General features: G+C 37.1%; 1 protein-coding gene across 1 annotated transcript in view; it reads left to right on the top strand.

Moving 5' to 3' along the window:
- TMC1 (transmembrane channel like 1) overlaps window positions 1–19,029 on the top strand; it is a 389,456-nt gene extending 370,427 nt beyond the window's left edge. The window contains exons 19-24 of the mRNA XM_060300845.2: window positions 943–1,010; window positions 5,883–6,122; window positions 10,881–11,006; window positions 14,997–15,075; window positions 15,183–15,234; window positions 18,882–19,029. Coding sequence (XP_060156828.1) covers window positions 943–1,010; window positions 5,883–6,122; window positions 10,881–11,006; window positions 14,997–15,075; window positions 15,183–15,234; window positions 18,882–18,904 — 588 coding nt within the window. The 3' untranslated portion in view covers window positions 18,905–19,029. The remainder of the gene's footprint in view (window positions 1–942; window positions 1,011–5,882; window positions 6,123–10,880; window positions 11,007–14,996; window positions 15,076–15,182; window positions 15,235–18,881) is intronic.
- Window positions 19,030–20,894: the final 1,865 nt, after the last annotated feature.

Here is a 20,894-nt window from a genome sequence, read left to right as displayed (position 1 = left end):
TTTTTTTTTTGTGGTACGCGGGCCTCTCACTGTTGTGGCCTCTCCCGTTGCGGAGCACAGGCTCCGGACGCGCAGGCTCAGCGGCCATGGCTCACGGGCCCAGCCGCTCCGCGGCATGTGGGATCTTCCCAGACCGGGGCACGAACCCGTGTCCCCTGCATCGGCAGGCGGACTCCCAAGCACTGCGCCACCAGGGAAGCCCCTCTATATTTTTTATTGTAAAAGAAATTCACATTTTTTTATAAAAGTACTTTAAATATGCAAAACTTAAAGAAGAAAATAAAAGCATAATCCATCACCCACATATAACAACTATTAATTTTGCCGATCACTTTTAAGTTTTTTCTTTATGCATAGTTTCATATTGAGTAGAAAAAATAATGTATAAGTTTACATATTTTTTGTTTAACATTAGAGCATAGTTTTCTCTTGGTTATATAAATATCCTTCCAACGGTGATTGTAATTAGCTGCAATATATATCATAGCATAGTTAAACTGTGTTTACTTAACCAGTGTTGGACATTTAGATGGTTTCATCTCTGCTTCTTAAAATTTGTTAGCATTTAGGATTATTTTGTTAAAACCAATTTCTAGAAGTAAATTTACAGGGTCAAAGAGGATGAAGTTTTTAAAACTTTTCGTATGTATTGTCAAATTGTTTTCTAAAGGTTTACTCCAAGTTTTACTTTCACCAGCAGTATATGAGAGCGTATGTCTCATCACACTTCCACAGCATCGAATGACAGAATTTTAAAATGACTTACTGTGTTAAAAAGGATGCCTTATTATTTTATTGCTAACTATTTATTGTATTGATTATTCTGCTGTTGTTGCTGCAAGAAAGTAGTTGCAAGTCTAGCCATACCTATATAGAAATATGAAACACTTGCCTTTCAGTTTTTGCCATTTGAGATGCTAATACAGTGAATGTCTCCTCTAGCCTTCATACACCGAATTTGACATCAGTGGCAATGTCCTCGCTCTGATCTTCAATCAAGGAATGATCTGGTAAGCCAACTGTGGACAGTTTATCACTTGAAGAAAGCCTCCAAGATCATTTTTGCATGAAGCACTGTAGCCTGGTGTTAGAGAAGTCCACAGTCTGTATCTAACTCAACATTTGTCTTTTTGCAAAGTGAATGGCTATGAAGAGTTTACTTTTTTCCCCCATATTTTAAATCTTAATTCTAAAAGGCATCTGCCTGTTTTGCAGAGCACTCCTTCATCAAATACTGGGAGTCTAGGTTCTGGCTTCTAGATTATTTGAAGGCTTTTTATAATTTCATATCCTGTGATGCTAGGATCTGACAGTGAAACATTAATGATCCCATTACCCATGTTAAGAATGAAAGAAATTAGTGTAAGGTCTTTCCAAGAAACTTATTTTATTTGCAGTCACTATTGAATATGTTTTAAATGGAATTTATAGCTACTTTAAAAACTATTAGCTTACCAAATCCAGTAGTTTATAGAGATGAAATACATGTTTTAGGAAGGTTTAGTTAGAAATATGATCTTTATTTAGTAATTTGTTTCATGGGGCCACTTGCACATCGGAATTATTTCTTTTAATGTACAAAGGATTGTTATATCTTTTATTAAATGAAAGCATTTTCACTGTAAACTTTGACAGGTTAAGATGAGTTGATACAGTAGAAACCATTTTTGACTTTAAAAATGGAATCATAGCAGGAGATTCATCTGTGGACCGTGTGTCTTGAAAATCTGTCACTCTTAACTAAGAACACCCCAACCCACAAGCAGTTACAACTGAGCTTCTTTATCCCATTGACACAGATCTAATATTGTGCCAATCACACCATTGTCCTAGGTGCAAGTACTAGTTACTGGGGTCAGTTTTTGTGCAAGCTTCATCTATTACTCAACTCCTTCAACCATAGCTAGTCTGAATTGTTAAACCTTTGTGAGAGCAAACCTCTCTGCAAAAGTAAAAATGATCTTGCTTCAGTAATATAAAGACCACAGTCAAGGGCCTCATCATCCTGCCTTGGGGCCTGTCAGATTTCTGTGCCTCACTAGGTCAATCAATCTGAAGAGAAGACTATGAAAAGATCCTCCTCTCCATTGTCAGGTATGTTTAAAAACGTGATTCCTGTTCCCTTGCTTTCTAAATTTGACAGGTTATGGCTTATATGTCCAGAGAGTCATTAAGGAGTGAAATGCATCCTTTCTTCTCCAAGCAGGGAGGAAAGTCAAGGTGGCTCAACATGTGACTATCACCAGAGATAGCAAAGGGCTCAGCTTCCAGATCTTTCGTTTCCTGTAGGGGATTCTGCTGTCATGGCAGAAAATGGCTAACGGTGCTATTGGAGTAATGAGAAACCACTGCCTTATATCAGTTTTAAAACTCCCTGGCTCTTATGCAGAGTGTCGTAAATCCCTCAGGCCTGGCGTGGCGCCATTTGTGCAGACATATGCTGCAAGTCTGTTTCTTGTTCTTTCATAGTGAAGACAACAGATTGGCCTAGAAATTTGTTTTCATTGTCAGCAAAGCTCTTATAATTGTGTCCTGATTTGTTTCACTTGTAATTTTGCACCTATTTAGTCCACTGTTGTTCATATTGAAATTCTTAAATATCTAAACAATCTTCTCCAGTTTTCTCATGGGCAGACCCATCATCAAAATCTTTGCAGTATCATTACACTATCACTTTCTATGTATTCAACCTTCAGATATTGGTCAAATATTGCTTCCGGTTAGTTTGAAGAGGACTTTAGAAAGTGATTGTGTTTTTTGAGTGTACTAAGATGTTCACACACTTCCCAGAGTTCTAGAAGCAAAATACTGAATAACTATTATTCCCCTTCAGGTCAACCCTTTGTACAAATGGTCTTTTCCTAACTGCCAGGAAGTTGGTGACAGGGTAGGGATGTGGTGTGGGGAGTGTGTAGTCTAGGTTTAGAAGGCTTCCTTGTACTCACACATGTAATCCACTATTTTATAAGGCATAAGGATCTGATGCCTAAGTATGGCCATTTGCTACAGAAATGATCAAAAGAAGATGGAGATTTTGTGTTCAATTTTATTGGTTTGTGACTGGAGACATTCAATAACCGCTTTAGGAGTTTCTGAGTAATGAAGGTTATTTACACCGATGTTATTAAAGTCAAACAATTATAGGTAACATCCATTTTTTTATGAATTGGCTGATATGATCAGTAAAAGTATATTATACACGTCTTTTAAAAATAGCGTAGGTTTTGTAATCATATTTTTAAATGATGAAAGCATATCATATCTCTACTCTATCAGAGCAGGATGTAGCTGAGGCAGAGCACACACAGTGAGAAAGAAGATAGGTTCAGACGTTGTTCCAATGCTGTCTCCTGTGTCTCCCTGCCAGTCTTGTCACTTTCTGCTACCTCATTTTCTCACTTGATCAAATGTGAATAATTTACCTGACACGTACCGTGTCACTGGAACAATAAGAAGAGCTAAATAAAAGAAGCTTTGATTTGCTTTGATCTTCTTGGAAGAAAAGCATTTTATAAGCCTAAGGTATTACAATGATCTTCAACTGACAGATGACGGGATCAGGTCTGGCTAAGGGACTTAGTGAGCTGAGCTGATTAGTGAGTCACGGGCAAAGAAAGAATGAGCTTTAAGATTCAGATATCACTGTGCCGGGATCTCTTTTTCTAGGGTAATGTTCTTGAGTCATTTGTTCAAAATGCCTATGTGATATTTATTTTGAAATTCTGAAATTATTTATCTATAGATACACTTACATATATGAGTGTCCATATGTGTGCATACAGATAAACAACGCATGCCTATGTATAGCTACACATATATGTGGCTTTAGGCAAAACTGTATCTTAGGATAGACTAGGTTGTGCAGCAATTAAATACAAACCCCCAAATCTCAGTGGCTTAGAAAAGGAAAAGTTTATTTCTTATTTACTCCATGTGTCCAATGTGAGTTGGTAAAGGACTGTGCTCATGTTAGTTACTCTCACTGTGGAGTCATAGACTGTGATAGAATAGGATCCATCTGGAACATCACTGGTCAGAGCAGAGAGAGAAGAGAACAAAAAACCCTACAGCGCTATTAAAGTTTCCATCCCGTAGTGAGACACTTCATTTTTATCTCTGTTTTACTGGCCAAAACAAATCACATGGCCAAGCCTGACTTTTAGAAGGGGGCAAGCACAATCATCTGCAAGCATGTTACATTACAGACGTTGGCATTTGGGAATATCATCTAGTGCTTTGTAATTCTGACCCCTCAGCTGGGACTGTCACTCACTTACTTGCTCATGTTTCTGGGGTTCCAGATTCTCTCTTGCTATCCTGTAACCAAGATACACAGTATTGTTCCAAAGTTTACCCTCATTTAAAAAAAAACTAATGAACTTTATATCTTAGAGAAGTTACAGGTTCGCAGCAAAATTGAGTGGAAAGTACAGAGTTCCCATATACCCCCAGTCCCCACCCACGCACAGCCTTTCCCACTGTTGGCATCTTCCACCACGCTGTACATTTGTTGTCACTGATGAACCTACATGGACAAATCATCATCACCCAAAGTACATACCATTTTTTTTAATAGTTTAACTTTCTACAAAATCTGTGGTCAATTCAGTATGTTAAATGTTTTTCAGATCTGTTGTATGGAAACCTATCAACAACACAGCACAAACTGTAGCAGATTAGCACTTTTCAATGAAATGGTTTAATGTTGGATTGCACAAGTTCAATTATAGCCAAAACTAACTTCTTCATCTAACTCAACCCCCCGCCCTCCATAATACACCAAATTTACATTGGATTGATTTAAAAAATTATTCTACATAACCAGGAAATATAACATGCAAACCCTAACTAGAATTGCTGAAGGTTTTATTATATTTGGGACAGTTTAGAAGGTAAGATTCTGCTTATACTTCTGAAATAAGTGTACATGTATCCTCTTTTGAGTTTCGGATTAATAAATTGCCATTATGGTGCTGATGGATTTTCTCATCAAAGAAAACTGAAATTTATTTTGTTGAAATAATAACCACTGAAGCCATCAAGTAAGAGTGACCTCACCCAAATGGTTCCTGTTTAAAAGTGACATTTGAAAATACTTTTTAAAAATCTCATGTACAGACCAGTGGATTTCCTGGACAAGCTAAAATAAGAAAGTAAACAGATAAGCTAAATTAAATGGATGTGTCAAATTTTCATTTTATAAACACATAAAGCTTACAATGGAATATCAACAAAACATAGTATCTTGTGAGGCACAAATACATAATTCCCATTGGCTCTAAAATACCATAACGGCCACAAATAGAAAATAACATCAGAAAAACTTACTTTAACATTTTCTCTTTCATTAAGTAAAAATTAATTAGCTATGACAAAATAATTAATGCACATATGCAGTTTATTTGAATATAATGGGTGATCTTAAGGGTTAATTATAAAAAAAGCTAATTTTTTAATTTTTAAAATTTGGGGGGAAAGTTTTTTTTAAAGCGAAATTTTTAGATATATTAATGATATGAATATTAGGGGAAAGTAAATTTTTTTTACAAGTAGAAGAGAGAAGTAGAACAAATGTAATATACTGTTTGGTCTGTTGTAGTTTAAAGTTACTAATGATAAGTGGATATAGTTAGCGACCAGCAGAGTTTCTGTGAAAGACTTCAGTACACAATATCTGCAATAATGGGGAAGATGGTAAAATGTGTACAGGAGATGGAAATAGAATTAGTTAAGTTTATTAACATGAAGGGTTTACGTGATTGAAAGTGGCAAACACATTTTCTGCCTTTGGCAAATAAGCATGATGTAAAATAAATACGGACTGTGTGACTTTGTTGGGGCGTGAAGCTCCATGGTGAGCAGAGCTCTGTTTTTCTTTCCAGGATGGGCTCCTTCTTCGCTCCCAGCCTCCCAGGCATCAATATCCTTCGGCTCCACACCTCCATGTACTTCCAGGGCTGGGCTGTGATGTGTTGCAACGTTCCTGAGGCGAGGGTCTTCAAAGCTTCCAGATCGAATAACTTCTATCTGGGGATGCTGTTGCTCATCCTCTTCCTGTCCACCATGCCCGTCCTGTACATGATCGTGTCCCTCCCACCATCTTTCGACTGTGGCCCCTTCAGGTTCTTGCATTTGCAATTTCTTTTGAGCAAAGTTTTCTTTCAGGGGTGGAGATGGGAATGGTCACTCGTCGTATAAGCTATTTTTTTTTCCCCCAAACAGTGACATTTTGGTCTGTAGGAATTGAGCTCTTTTAGATATTCAGGCTCATTATGTGACATGGAAATTCTTAAGCAAGATCGATCTATTGATATTTTCTCACTTAGCAATCATAAAAGGGAAAATAACTGCTCCAGGCTCTGTCCACGTAAAATATGTACACTGAATCTGAGCTATTTCTGTATAAGGAGTTAGCGAAGAGCAAGGTTTGATTACACTAGTCTGGATATGAACATTTTCCTGATGCTAGGTCATCTCATTCAGACATTGGAAGCTATTGTTACTTTTCACATGAACCACCTAATTGAAAATATAAAAGAGGAAGGAAGGGAGGGAGGGAGGAAGGAAAAAAGAAAGATGACTCCACAAGCTACCTAGGAAATGGGATCATTATTAGATAATAATGAATATAAAGAAGGTCACATAATTTATAATCCAAATCTACATGCTAGGAAAAAAATTAAGGATGTTCCTCGTGTATATTCTCCTCAAATAACAAAAATAAATCACACAAGTCAGTAATAAAGAGTCAAGAAGGCTCTTTGATCCAACTTAGAAATATACTTTTCTACAGTTCTCTATGACAGCGTTCCCTGTGACACTTACCAAGAAAGCAAAGTTTCCAGATCTGGAGGATTGAGATTTCATTCTACCACAAGTCCGCCCAAGAATCTCTACATGTTGAGTCACTGATCAGCATGCATTTGAGTTATTTCTACTTTTCAGTGGGAAAATGTGAATACAAAAAGCCATGTGAATGACAAGCATGATGCAATAGTGGACATGTATAATTTCTCCTTCATGCTGTCAGACCCAAGTTATTAAATTAAAGTCAAAATATTCTTTGCCCGCAGACTTAAGTATAAAAGAAGCATTTTCATTCTAATAATAGTCTGTTATTACTGCTTTCCTGGACATAAAGAAAGAAAATGTTAAGCCTACTGATTGTGCAAAAACAGCTGGAGTTCTGTCATACATATTCAGGAAGCTGAAGTTGACAAGTCCTGTTCCCCCGCCCCACCCAGGTGGGGGGAAGTAAATAATGCAGACAGTGACATCTGGAGGCTAAATATGAAACTACAGTTTTGAAAGAGCAATTGGTCTTAATAAAGCTCAGGGTACAAAGTTCAAGAGACAAGTCATCTGAAGACTTTAGTTAATTGCAAATTACCCACACAACTAAATATCCAGGATAAGTTTTAGATGTGCTTTTAACTTTTTAATTGGAAGTGGGTCCTTCTCAGAAAAACATATCAAAGGAACTTAGTTGTCTGCCAGGGAAACCCCACAAGGTCAACATGGAGCTGGGTGGTGGTAACAAAGGTCCATTAATATTAAAAATATCATTGAGCTAGTCACGTACAATGACTGCACAATTTTAGCTTTTTGCATCCTAACTCCTTTGCCTCTCTTTAAATCACACTGAGTTACTATGATTTTAATGAATAAAACTTAGTCTGTGTCTAACACATAGTATCTGACTTTGACCAACTGTTTCCTAATTGGCAAACTTTGGCAGATGAGCAGCATGTATATCACTATTTTGAGATCAAGGAAATTTAAATATTTTCAGTAGAGTATTGAGAAAGGGGTATCTCTGTCCTATTTAGATAGTCTATTGTTCCTGGAGCAAAAGAATGTATACTTGGTTTATTCTCTAGATTTTAAAGCTTTAAGCATTGTTCTGCCTTGGTAGTGAGGTGAAAAAGGATATATTAGTAGGAGACTCATGACTTGCCATCCTTTTGGACCCTGAGTTTGAGGTGGTTTGACCAGCCTGCCTAGTGAAGTGTATCTGACCCTACTTGGCACCTGGGTGGGCAGCAAATTGGTAAACGTGCATTTGAGGTAGGTTAATAGGGAAAGCACAGTAATGGCCAGGCTCTCCCAGGTGCATGTATGTTTTCAGGTAAGGTGGCTACAATACCTTAGAAGACCCATTCTGCAAAGCAATTTGATGAGATAGTCTAGCTTGTTCTGGTTTCATAAGAACTGGCTAGGGAGGGTGAATTTTCCAGAAAATTATTCCAGTAGGCTATTAAGTGGATTTACCTTAACAGTTTGACAATTAAAAAACTATTTCTTTGGTGTCCAGATGAAGAAAATTCTTCTAATTGCTCTACCACATTTCCTGACACTTGATGTTTCTCCCCCAGCTCCCTCACTAATAATTCTGGACAATTTGTAGTTCTCTAGGTTCTCACACACCTCCCTGCTAACATTATGGTAATTATAACTTCATGTATTTTCATCTAACTGCAAAGGTAATACGTGTTTATCCTAGAAAAACCAGAAATTATAGAAATTTTCGCATGAAAATAAACACTAACCAAAGACCTGAAATAACAACTCTCAACATTTTTTTGGCATTTTGTATTCTGGTTTTCTTCTTATGCAGATTTTTAAAATAACTGAGATCATATAACATGTATAGGTTTATGTTATATTGTGACACTGCTATTACATTACTCACTTGATGTGTTGATTTTTCTTAATAGTGTAGCTGACTTCTAGAGTTTAGGGACAGAATATTTTCATCCCTGTGAGTCAAAACACAGTAGAGTGTTGGCCGTAATTTGAGTTAATGAATGAAGAATGACTGTTTGTCATGCACTAAGCACTAGAAGAGATGTAGGTGTACATTGGGCATTGATTCTGGCCAGGTGGACCTTTCGGTCTGGCTGAAAAGACAGACATAGACTATTCTAATTAGGGTGGATAGAGCTATGCCCAAGAGAGCTATAGATTAACTTCAGTAACATTTCACTTGGCTGTATACTCACAACAGGCTGGAAAGGACTTCTGGGAATATGCATACTTTGGTTCACCCGTCAGAAAAAGGGAGTGCCAGGATTTGTAGATGCTTCTATAGTTTGTGTATAATAAAAGATCTGGACTCCTGGTAAGAGACCTATCCTGGAAAAGGCACCCAAGAATCTTCAGAGATACTAATAACTTCACATTTCTCATACACTGGATGCAAAGAAGACCTTTGTGGGTAGGGATGATTTTGTAAAATTCCAGTTCCCTCATTCTGACATTCTTCAAACACAGCCCTAGAGGCTGGAGAAGGTGGGGTGGATTGTCTCATTTTTTCTCATCCTCCTTGCCTGTCTCCTCATTCTGGCTGTATTCCATATGTCATGGTCATGAAGCATGGTCAGCTAGAATGGATGAAGAATGAGAAACCTTAGTACAATAGGTTGATATAATCTTAAATTGTCAGTAAGCTTCATCCCCCCTTATGTATCATAGGTCTTGCTAATTAGTGTGTAGATCTATAATTTGTGAAGCAAAATTTATACCTCTGTAGTCCAGTGACTCCTGAAAAGATACTTGAAGTCACTCTCAGTCTATTAAAAGATACTGGAGAGAAAAAAAATCTGATCTGGAACTTGTGGGTCATGTTCAATTAGTAGCTAAGAATGTATAAAGGTCAAAAACCAAAAGTGAAGCCAAAATATTTGACTCAGTGTTATGCCAACCTTTATTCTCATGATACATACAAATTGCTGATAAATAATGCAATATCTTCTCTGAAAATTACATCATTTCATAGTAGAATCAATATGTATATACAGAAAAAAATAATTTGGCATGATGGGTGTTACCTGATAATGCTGAATATTATATACTAAGTTAAGACAGACATCCTGCTCTCATTTCTCTAGTTTATAGGGGCTGAGAACAAACTCACTAAGGACCTTTGCTTTTTAGGCTTGTTTTCTTTCTCTTCCCATGTTCTGTTCTTAGCTGGTATTCATTAGGGCCCGTCCAGAAGAAATACTGAGAGAGAAAGGATTCAGCATTCAGTGCAGTTACCTATTAATAGCTCAGATGAAAGAGGTCTGGTGGAAAATGAGATAGAAGCTATAACATGGAAAGAGATATTAGATTATTTGTGGATTTTATTCCATTAAGCTATTCCTTATGCTCATTTCCAAGGCTAATTAAAAAAATTGAGCACACTATTTGTTCAGCCCAAAGAAAGTATTCTCATATAAGAACAGCTGCTGAGGAGTAGACTTACAAGCTATTTATAAAATATATTTTCATACATATATAAGGTATATTTATATTTTATATAATATATTTGTTCCCAAGTAACCCAAATCTTAGAAATATAGCTTTAAAAAATCTTCTCCTGGAGGGAAGGGATAAATTGGGAGATTGGGATTGGCATATACACTGCTATATATAAAATAGATAACTAATAAGGACTTACTGTATAGCACAGGGAATTCTACTCAATATTCCATAATGACCTCTATGGGAAAGGATTCTTAAAAAGAGTGGATTATATATATATAACCGATTCACTTTGCAGTATACCTGAAGCGAACACAACACTGTAAATCAACTATACTCCAAAAAAAAATTTTTTTTAAATCTTCTCCTAATGCTGTGGTTAATTTCCTAACTGCTTTGACTATGTGTTTGTGTTGGCATAACATTTCTCATATCTTATCCATTTGTTGACAGTATGAGGCCAAAGTGTCAGGAGTTGTAGCTAAACATCAGATTTCTAACCTGAAAGAGTACTTAGGCAATGTTTGAGAAAAATTTCTAGTTTTCTTGCTATAAACATAGTTTTTACATCTTGCTATAAACATGGTTTTTACATCTGTTTTAAATGAACTTCTCTCCTTTTTTTTTTTCAGTGGCAAAAATAGGATGTTTGAAGTCATCGGAGAGACACTGGAACATGATTTTCCAAGCTGGCTGGCGATGATCTTGAGACAGCTTTCTAATCCTGGATTAGTTATTGCTGTTATTTTGGTTATGGTGTATGTGCTTTCCCTCCTCATAGAAAGAGCCTTTGTAATGTTCTTCCTGCACCTTTTAAGTTTCAGCGTTTTCAACTCTCTTTCTCCCCAGGGGTTGTGCTGTAACCTAACCAATTCAGCACTGATTACGTGGTGGTGAGAGGCTAAAATTCATGAGCCATATTCTGATCCTATTGCATGTAATTTACAGCCATCTGCATCTGTCTTTGCCTGCCTAGGATTATAAGATTTGTTTCCCAAGTAACCAAAATAATTATCAGTAAACAGCTACAGCAAGGGAAACATAAACACTAAATCTAATCAGCACATCAAGCTTCCTCCCCACCCCCCTGACCTCCACCTTTTTTCCATAAAGCATATGGCTGTGAATACACAGAAGTGATGAGCCTCTAAGTTAATATTCCCCTTGAGGGCCCTATAGGCTATATTTCAGGGCTAAAGGCTTAGAAATTACCCTGTCCTTCTTCCTAGAAGGCCATTAATAACTATGTCTGCCCATGATGATAGAATCAGAGGACCAGAAGGGTCTTGGAAAGGTCACTTAGTCTATCCTTTCGAAGTCAGAGATGATATCCAAAGGGGAACTTGAGAGGGGTCTTTTGTTCCCGTATTACTTTCATTGGTTTCTGAGTCTTGGCCACCACAGGTAAACTTACATTCTAAGCAAAAAAAATATATATATATATATATGCTTCCTATGGAAGAGCTACAAAAAGTGCCCCAGTCCTTCCTTTCAAACCCCAAGGCCTTCCTAAATAAAAAGTCTAGAACTGCCACTGATCTCAATCAAGGAGGGCAAGTATGAAGTCACCCTCGTGGACACTTTAGTGGAACAAAGCTGACACAAAGGGTTGGATTTGTTTAAATAAAGGTAAAACTAGGAAATGTCAGGGAGAGATTGGGAGAGAAATCCCAGCGGTTTAAGTAAATGAACTGGGTTCTGGGCCAAGTTATTAGGATCGTCTCTGTGATGGTCGTGGTCACAAGCCACATCAGTGAGGGCAGGTGTCATCTTCAAGTTTATAAATTAAGAAACTGACTTGGAGGAGGGAAGGGATCTTTCCCTCAGTGAGAATACATCAAAAATGACAATAGTAGGGCTTTGACAGTAAATCCAGCACTCACCCCTTTACACCATGATGCCTTCTTTGAGGGAGAGCTAATAGCCTGTAGGGATAATTAAATAGTAAAACAGATTATTTTATGTAGTACAGAACCTTGATCATGGGGTGCCGTTAAGAATCTGATAGTAAATCTCTGGTGCAGATGTGTTAGAAAATGACTTGCTGGATGCAGCATGTTTCACCAGATGGCCCTGGAAGTGATTTTCCTTCTTAGTGTTTTTACAATACAGTGGCTTTTGAGAGCATGGCTTTTAGGAGTCAAGGCCTTTTCGTGGTAAAAAGGAGGTCTTGTTTTAAAACACACACACTCAAAACAATGTCAGATTTTATGACTATATTCTTGACTTACTGAAAGAGATTTATTTTTAAGCAAAAGAGCAACATTGTTCTAATGCCACTAATTAAAGATTTAATAAGCTGCCCCAGGGGTATGGAAGAGGAATGAACACTGCCTTTGTTCCAGGCACGATCCATATATTAACTCATTTAATTTCCACAATAACCTTAAGAAGTTGGCCTCATTAATCATATTATTGAAAGCACATGGAAGATCTGCCCCAAATCAAATGGCTAATAGGTAAATTCAAACCCATGTCTTTTTATTCCCCACCACTTATTTCCCACCTACTCATTTACAGCACCAAACACTGAGTTCAGGCTGAGTGGAAATGCTCAGAAGAACTGGAAGCCACTTGTCAGAGATGGTCCACACCCAGGGTTGGCACACTTTTCCTTAAAGGACCATATAGTAGTTACTTCAGGCTTTGTGGTCCAAGAGGCAAAATTGAGGATATTATGTAAGTACTTATGTAACTATTTTAAAATGTAAAAACCAATCTTAGTTCATGGGCCATACATAACAGGCTGGGAGTCAGGTTTGCCCCAGAGACCATAGTTTGACAACCCCTGATATAGACTGTCTAGAGGGAAACTGGCATGATATAAGGTCAAATAGATGTCCCACAAGGATGATTTTAGTTCTGACGTTTTGATTTAAAACCCGAAATTCAGCTTATTACTGATTTGATTTTTCAAATACTGAGGTCTCATCTTCAGCACTTTATGATGCCCATACAGTTGGCTTGGATTTTTTTTTTAATTAATTTATTTATTTTTGGCTGCGTTGGGTCTTTGTTGTATGGGTTTTCTCTAGTTGGAGCTAGCGGGGGCCACTCCTCGCTGCGGTGTGCTGGCTTCTCATTGCGGTGGCTTCTCCTGTTGCGGAGCACGGGCTCTAGGCACGTGGGCTCCAGTAGTTGTGGCATGCAGGCTCACTAGTTGTGGCTCACGGGCTCCAGAGCACAGGCTCAGCAGTTGTGGCACACAGACTCCGTCGCTCCGTGGCATGTGGGATCTTCCCGGACCAGGGTGCAAACCTGTGTCCCCTGCATTGGCAGGCGGATTCTTAACCACTGCGCCACCAGGCAGTCCTGGCTTGGCTTTTTATTACCTTTAATTAGAGAATGTTTACAAGCATTTTGAATTTCCCCAATGAATCATATTACATCAGCTTGGTTGGTTTTGGGGTAACTGAGTAGAGTTTGAGCTAGTTCCCTGCAGGCGGTTTCATTCCTTTGGAGACTAAAAAATGATCTATGAAGAATACTCATTGAAGGTGCATCTCAAGGTAGAAAAAAAGTGATGGATAAATAGAGAATTACAGAATTGCAAATGACTTGTGAGGTCTTTGAGTTCTTCCTCCAAATGCCGGCACTTTTCTAAGAAAACCCTTACAATACACAGACACACCATATTTATTGAACACCTAATTCATGCCAGATATTACACCAGATGCTTTCATGTATGTAATTTCATTCAAAATCCTATCACTTGTATAAGAAATAAACCCAGCGGAAATGATATCAATAATCTTGTTGCTAGCAGCAGATGGCTCATAAAGGTTATGATCTGGCATGTTGGTGAGTAGGGGAAATGTGTTCAGGAACCAGTTATTTGCAATAAAGGGCAATGCCAGTTATGGTTTTTTTTGTTTTGTGGTATGCGGGCCTCTCACTGTTGTGGCCCCTCCCGTTGCGGAGCACAGGCTCTGGATGCTTAGGCTCAGCGGCCATGGCTCACGGGCCCAGCCGCTCTGCGGCATGTGGGATCCTCCCAGACCGGGGCACGAACCCGCGTCCCCTGCATTGGCAGGCGAACTCTCAACCACCGTGCCACCAGGGAAGCCCCGTTTTGTTTTGTTTTTTAAATGCATTCTTTCTTTGTTTTGCTTTGTGAAGATGAACATGTTTATTTTTGCAAAAACGTTTGGCTGGAATTTGCTCTTTTTAGAAATGTCACTTAAATGCCAGGACTATTCTTTTATGAAATAGTTTCTTGTGAAGGAGAGAGAAATGCAAACAATACATTCTATGGATGAAAAAAAGCCATGTTAATTAACTATGACGATGAGGATTATGGTCTTAGTTGTAAAAGCCAAAGGAAGGAATTTAAAGTGGAAAGTCAGTTTCCTTTTTATTCCACACATTCCCTAAGCTTCAAGAGATTTTCTGTTCTATTGGATGCCATTGATATCGATTTGAAATGGTGTTTTCAATTATAACTTAAAGTGATGTTAATACATTTCCAAGAAGAACCTAAAATTAGGCAGTGAGGAACATCAGACAGAGCCCTGGGCTGTGGAGGAGGAGCCTTGGGGGTCCAACTTCCCAGGTCCACCCCAGTTGCTGTGGAATTCTGAATGTACTTCTTCACCTCTCTGTACTTCAGGCTTTTATCTACGAAAGAGGTTCAGAGTAGAAAATACCTTAAAGTGCCAACATTATATGATTTAGTTAATGTAAATTTAAGAAGAATCTTGAGGAACTGAAAAATACCATAAATTTTATTTTATCTTTTTTAAATTTAGTTTGACTATCTATTATCTCAATTCTACTGCAAAAGGCCAGAAGGCAGCAAATCTGGATCTAAAAAAGAAGATGAAACAGGTAGGATACAATTTATTTCAGAGAAATATTTGTCTTTATTAATGTCAAGTAGTAGAACGCATCAGGAAATCTCATGTTCTTCTTCTCTACTATTTTTTATTATGTAGCAAGCTTTGGAGAACAAACTGCGAAACAAGAAAATGGCAGCTGCACGAGCAGGTTTGAGCTATGTTATGTTTGCGTTCTTTCTCCCCTACAAACAGTATGCTCTTCCTTTTTTTCCTCTCAAAATGGGGCATTTGATGCAGAGGAGCATTACTGCCCCAGCAAGTCACCCCATACTCTTTACTGTCCACCTTTTTAAGCCCTTTTCAGGCATCATATCCAGGGGGTTTGGTTGTTTTCCAGTGGGAGAAAGAAAAGAGAAAGAAAACTTCAGGAATATAAAAGTAGCAGTAGTGATAGAAAAGGGATCTTGCAAATTGACGGAAGATGAAGAAAACATCCACATACATAGTCATACAAAGAGCAGATACAGATGCCTAATCTCTCCTGCCCATTTTGACCATTTTTATACATAGATGGATACACTGGGAAGATGCTAATAGTATCCTCTAGGCTCATCACTGTTGCTTTCCCAGAGCCTTCTCTAATTCGTTAACCTCTCTTACTTTTTAACCTCTTTAATTTTTAAACTATTAGAATAAGGCATACTCTTATTTGCCAAAATTACTGATATGTTTTGCCTTTTGCATGGAAAAGTGATGCCTAAGAAATTCAATAAAAATCTTTTCCAACTCCTCCCTCATTCCCAACTCTACAACTCTTTATATTAGTACGGCCTTTTTTCCCCCGTAAGTAATAATAATAATAATAATTTTAAAAACTCAACCCCAATTAGTTTAAGTAGAAAAATGTATTGGTTCACACAAATGAACAGAAGAGTGGTATGTAAATATTCTGGTCACATTTTACCCCAAGTTTAGAAGCAATCAGGATTGAACCCCATTTTTCTGTGGTTCTTTCAACACTATACTCCTTTTATGTTGGCCAGCCTTTACGGCAGCAAAAGTGGATGCAGCAACTTCTAATGATGTCGTGTCCTTAGATTATATTTGTCTTAGTTTTTTTTTTTTTGTCATTAAGCTACTTGTTTCTTAACTGCATTAATTTTTTTTCAGCTCTATTGAGGTATAATTGACTAATAAAATTGTAACACATTTGAAGTGTATAATGTGATAATTTGATATACACATACATTATGAAAGGATTCCCACCTCCAGTTAATTAACACATCCATCACCTCACATATTTACCTTTTTTTAGCACATTTCAATTATACAATACAGTGTTACCAACTATAGTCACTATGTTGTACATTAGATCCTCAGATGATATTCATCTTATAGCTGAACGTTTTGTACCCTTTTACTAACCCCTCCCAATTTTCCCAACCTCGTATCTCTGGCAACCATCATTTTACTCTGTGTCTATGTGTTCCACTCTTTTGTTAAAGCTTCCACATATAAGTGATACCGTGACATGTTTGTCTTTCTCTGTCTGGCTTACTTCACTTAACATAATGCCCTCCAGGTTCGTCCATATTAAAGGGTAGTACTTCTTTCTTTTATAAGGCTGAACAATATTCTATAGTGTGTGTGTGTGTGTGTGTGTGTGTGTACACACACACACCACATCTTCTTTATCCATTCGTCCATAGATGGACACTTAGGTTGTTTTCATACCTTGGCTGTTGTGAATAATGCTGCAATGAACATAGGAATACAAATGAATGATTTCATTTCCTTTGCATATCAATCCAGAAGTGGGATTGCTGGATCACATGATAGTTCTGTTTTCAGTTTCTTGCAGAACCTCCATACTGTTTTCCATTGTGACTGCACCAATTTACATTCCCACCAACAGTGCACAGCGTCCCCTTTCTTCCCATCCTCATCAGCATTTGCCATCTCTTGCCTTTTTGGTAATAGACATTTTAACATGTGTAAGGTGATACGTCATTGTGGTTTTGATTTGTGTTTTCTTGATGACTAGTGATGTTAAGCACCTTTTCATGTACCTATTGGCCATCTGCATGTCTTCTTTGGAAAAATGTCTATTCGATCATTTGCCCATTTTTAAATTAGGTTATTATTATTATTATTTTGCTATTGAGTTATATAAGTTCCTAATATATTTTGGATATTAACGCCTTATCGGATATGTGGTTTACAAATATTTTCTTCAATTCTCTAGGTTGCCTGTTCATTTTATTTATGGTTTCCTTTGCTGTACAGAAGTTTTTTGGTTTAATGTAGTCCCATTTGTTCCTTTTTGCTTTTGCTGCCTTTGCTATTGGTGTCAAATCCAAAAAAATCATTGCCAGGAAAAATTGCAAGAGCTTTTCCTCTAAGTTTTCTTGTAGGAGTTTTATGCTTTAAGGTCTTATATTCAAGTCTTGAATCATTTCGACTTGATTTTTGTGTATGGTGTAAGTTTAATTCTTTTCCATGTAGACGTCTAGTTTTTCCACCATCATTTATTGAGGCGATTATCCATTTTCCATTGAATATTCTTGGTGTTTTGTCAAAAATCAATTGACCATATATGCATGTGTTTATTTTGGGCTCTCTATTCTGTTCCATTGATCTTTGTGTCTGTTTTTATGCAAATACCATATAGTTTGGATTACTACAGCTTTGTAATATAATTTGAAATGAGGAAGTGTGATGCCTCTAGCTTTGTTCTTTCTCAAAATTGCTTTTGTTATTCGGGGACTTTTGTGGTTCTGTATGAATTTTAGGATTTTTTTCCTATTACTGAGAAAAATGCCATTGGAATTTTGATAGGGATTGCATTGAGTTTGTAGATTGCTTTGGGCAGTATGGGCATTTTCACAATATTAATTCTTCCAATCATTAACACAGAGTATCTTTCTATTCATTTGTGTCTTCTTCAATCATTTATTAAAGAAATTTATTTGTGTCTTCTTCAATCATTATATAATGACCTTCTTTGTTTCTCGTTACAGTTTTTGGTTTAAAGTCTGTTTTGTGTGATATAAGTAGAGCTATGCATGCTTTTGGTTTCCATCTGCATAAAATATCTTTATCCATCCCTTCACTTTCAGTCTATGTATGTCCTTAAAGCTGAAGTGAGTCTCTTGTGGACATCACATAGTTGGAAGCATTTATGTCGCACATATCTGCAGTGCTTTTGTATTTGCTCTAGATTGGGACTATAACTTAATATTATCAAATTAGTATTTAGAATAGTGAATGAAATGTTCTGACTTCTAAGATCTGAATTCTAGTTAAGGCATATTATTACCTTTGTTTTAAATAATATAATGTTATTGCATACTAATTTACCTGATATTTTCCCATGATTTGTTAAAAATATGTATAACCTTTGTGAAGGCAAAGACTATATCTTATTTATCGTTGTTTCCTCAGGACTTAATATAGGACTTTATATATCAGTCACTCAATAAATACCTACTAATTTTCTAGGACAATGGACAATAAGGAATTCTTTTACTGGAAAAATTTGAAATGAACAGATTTCTATACTAATTACATAAGCAGTAATGAATGAATAAACATTTCAAAAAGAGCAGAACTTTTATTCTCCTGTCTTTAGAATTTGTGAGGATTTTGTAAAATACAGAAATATTTGACAACAAATATTATAGCAACCTGGAACACATTTGAAGGTATAGATTTCAGGCCACCTCATTCAGAACCATTAAGCACACTGAAATTTTTATTTACCTCTTCTTTATCTTCTTTCTCTGTCTCTTGATTTATTTATTTATTTATTTATTTATTTATTTATTTATTTATTTATTTATTTATTTTGAACAGCTGCAGCTGCTGGAGGCCAGTAATTTTCATGGATATTCTGGAGGCCCAGAAGTATTCCTCATCATACTGTTCAAAACCAGTGACTTATGTGAAGGCCCAAGTAAAAAAAGAAGGATCTCTACCTTATTCCAAATTAGGGATTTGTTCCTGCACCACCACTTTCTCCCCTGAGCAAGTCCCCTCACATTTTCTTTAACAAATTGAGTTTAAAATTGTGTGTGATGGAGAAGTATGGATTACTGGCTTACTTGTTGGGTTAATTTAAAAACTTTTTACTCATATGGACTTTCATTTTATACATATCTTCTGCCTTAGTTTTCTTAGCCTGGAAACAGGAATATTTCACCTTCTTTTTTCTTCTAAGGTCAGAAATATCTTTATAAAGTATTCATTGTAATCATTTGTTAACTTTTTTTTTTTTGAAATTAACATCTTGTTTTCCCTTTTCATTCTGTCTCCCCATCCATGGTCCCCACAAATATACACCCAAAACCTTTTTATTTGCTGCTGGATTCAGTATGAAAAGGAATGGGCTTTTTAGAATAAAAATCTCATGGGTTATCTCTTCGGGCTTCTGAGAGGTACACATAGTTTAAACCATATCAGGAGGTTTATATTAGCAAGCTTTGACCTGAACTGTGTTTTCTCATCCTGATGGGTCCCTACAAGTACCAGAGCCGGAGTCCATCGGGTCTGGGAATATACTAGTGACCCATGTCTTACTATATATGGTGAGGTATGGTTCCCTAGTTGACTTTGGGGTTTAGCCTTTGCTACCTTCATTCCTCAGTGGATGGGTCAGTAGGAAGAGGTTTTGTGTCAGTTTCCCTGCCTAATACTCCAGCGTCTTCTCTGGACTGGACTTTAATTCAGTCAACTTGATTGGAACTTGGACTATTTCAGCTTGGACTATTTCAGTGCTTTACTAGACCCTTCCCAGAAGCGTATGTGCAAATTGTGGGGGAGTGAGTTTGTAATAAACACTGGGACCACACTGAGTGCATGACCACCAGGAACTACAATGAGGTTAGTACCTCTTAATCTGTTTACTAAATATTTATCAAACATTATGTGTCAAACATTTATCAAACATTATATATCTTAAGTATCACCTGCTCTCTAGATTTTCTCTACCACTTTTTGCCCTACCTGCTATATCCTTAGTTTCTAGCATCTTCCAGAATACTAGATACTAGAACTTGCAAACCTGTTTTAGGATCGAACAAAATTAATGATACCTTCCCACTCAGGGCAAGACTGTCCCTTTCTTCACAATGACACAGATATTATAGTACACTATCAGTATTCAGAAAAAAGATTTGCTTTCTCTTATTCTCTATTAAGTGCAATGTCTAACAAAATCCAGTTATTATTCTACCTTTTTCAGCTCTCTTCCAAAGTTAGGACATCTTGATGGACAAATAACCCTAGACCTCAGAGTTGGCATCACATGCTTAGTAGATGGGATGCAAACAAAGGAGTTTAGCCCACAATGGAAAACCAAGTTCCTGTGGAAAAAAACAAGGGAGTGCTTTAGCAGAGGGAATCCAATGCAATGTGGGTAAGATGGGAGTCTGATGACTTTACTGCCTCCCTTGAATCAAAAATATGGACCTGGATAATATCCAGTTACAACTTTCTTTTGCCTTGTTTGGTTCACAAAAGTAAAAAAAGTGTTTCCACAATTCATTTGTAAAGAAATATATATTAAAAGAGTAAGTAAGCAGGCTTCAAAAACAAGAGACTTAAGAATGGGATGGGCAGATGTTCTCAGCTCTCAACTCAGATACACACTTGATTTTTCAGAAGACACATTGAGACCTAAGAATATTTTTAAAAATAAACTGTAGTCATAGCCTTTATTCATATCTACTTCCTGCAAGAAGGAAACAGCATTATATGATGGTGACAAGATTTCTCAAGGCCCTATATGAGGTTTCTTTTTCTCAAAGTTCTCTTGTAATGGATTGCCTTGGATGGTCCAGCTGCCTTTACCAGGATGGGTCTTGATGA

This window comes from Globicephala melas, chromosome 6 (assembly GCF_963455315.2).
Source record: "Globicephala melas chromosome 6, mGloMel1.2, whole genome shotgun sequence".
Taxonomy (NCBI): Eukaryota; Metazoa; Chordata; class Mammalia; order Artiodactyla; family Delphinidae; genus Globicephala; species Globicephala melas.
Note: the sequence above shows the minus strand (reverse complement) of the source record. Positions and strands in the feature narration are given on the sequence as shown.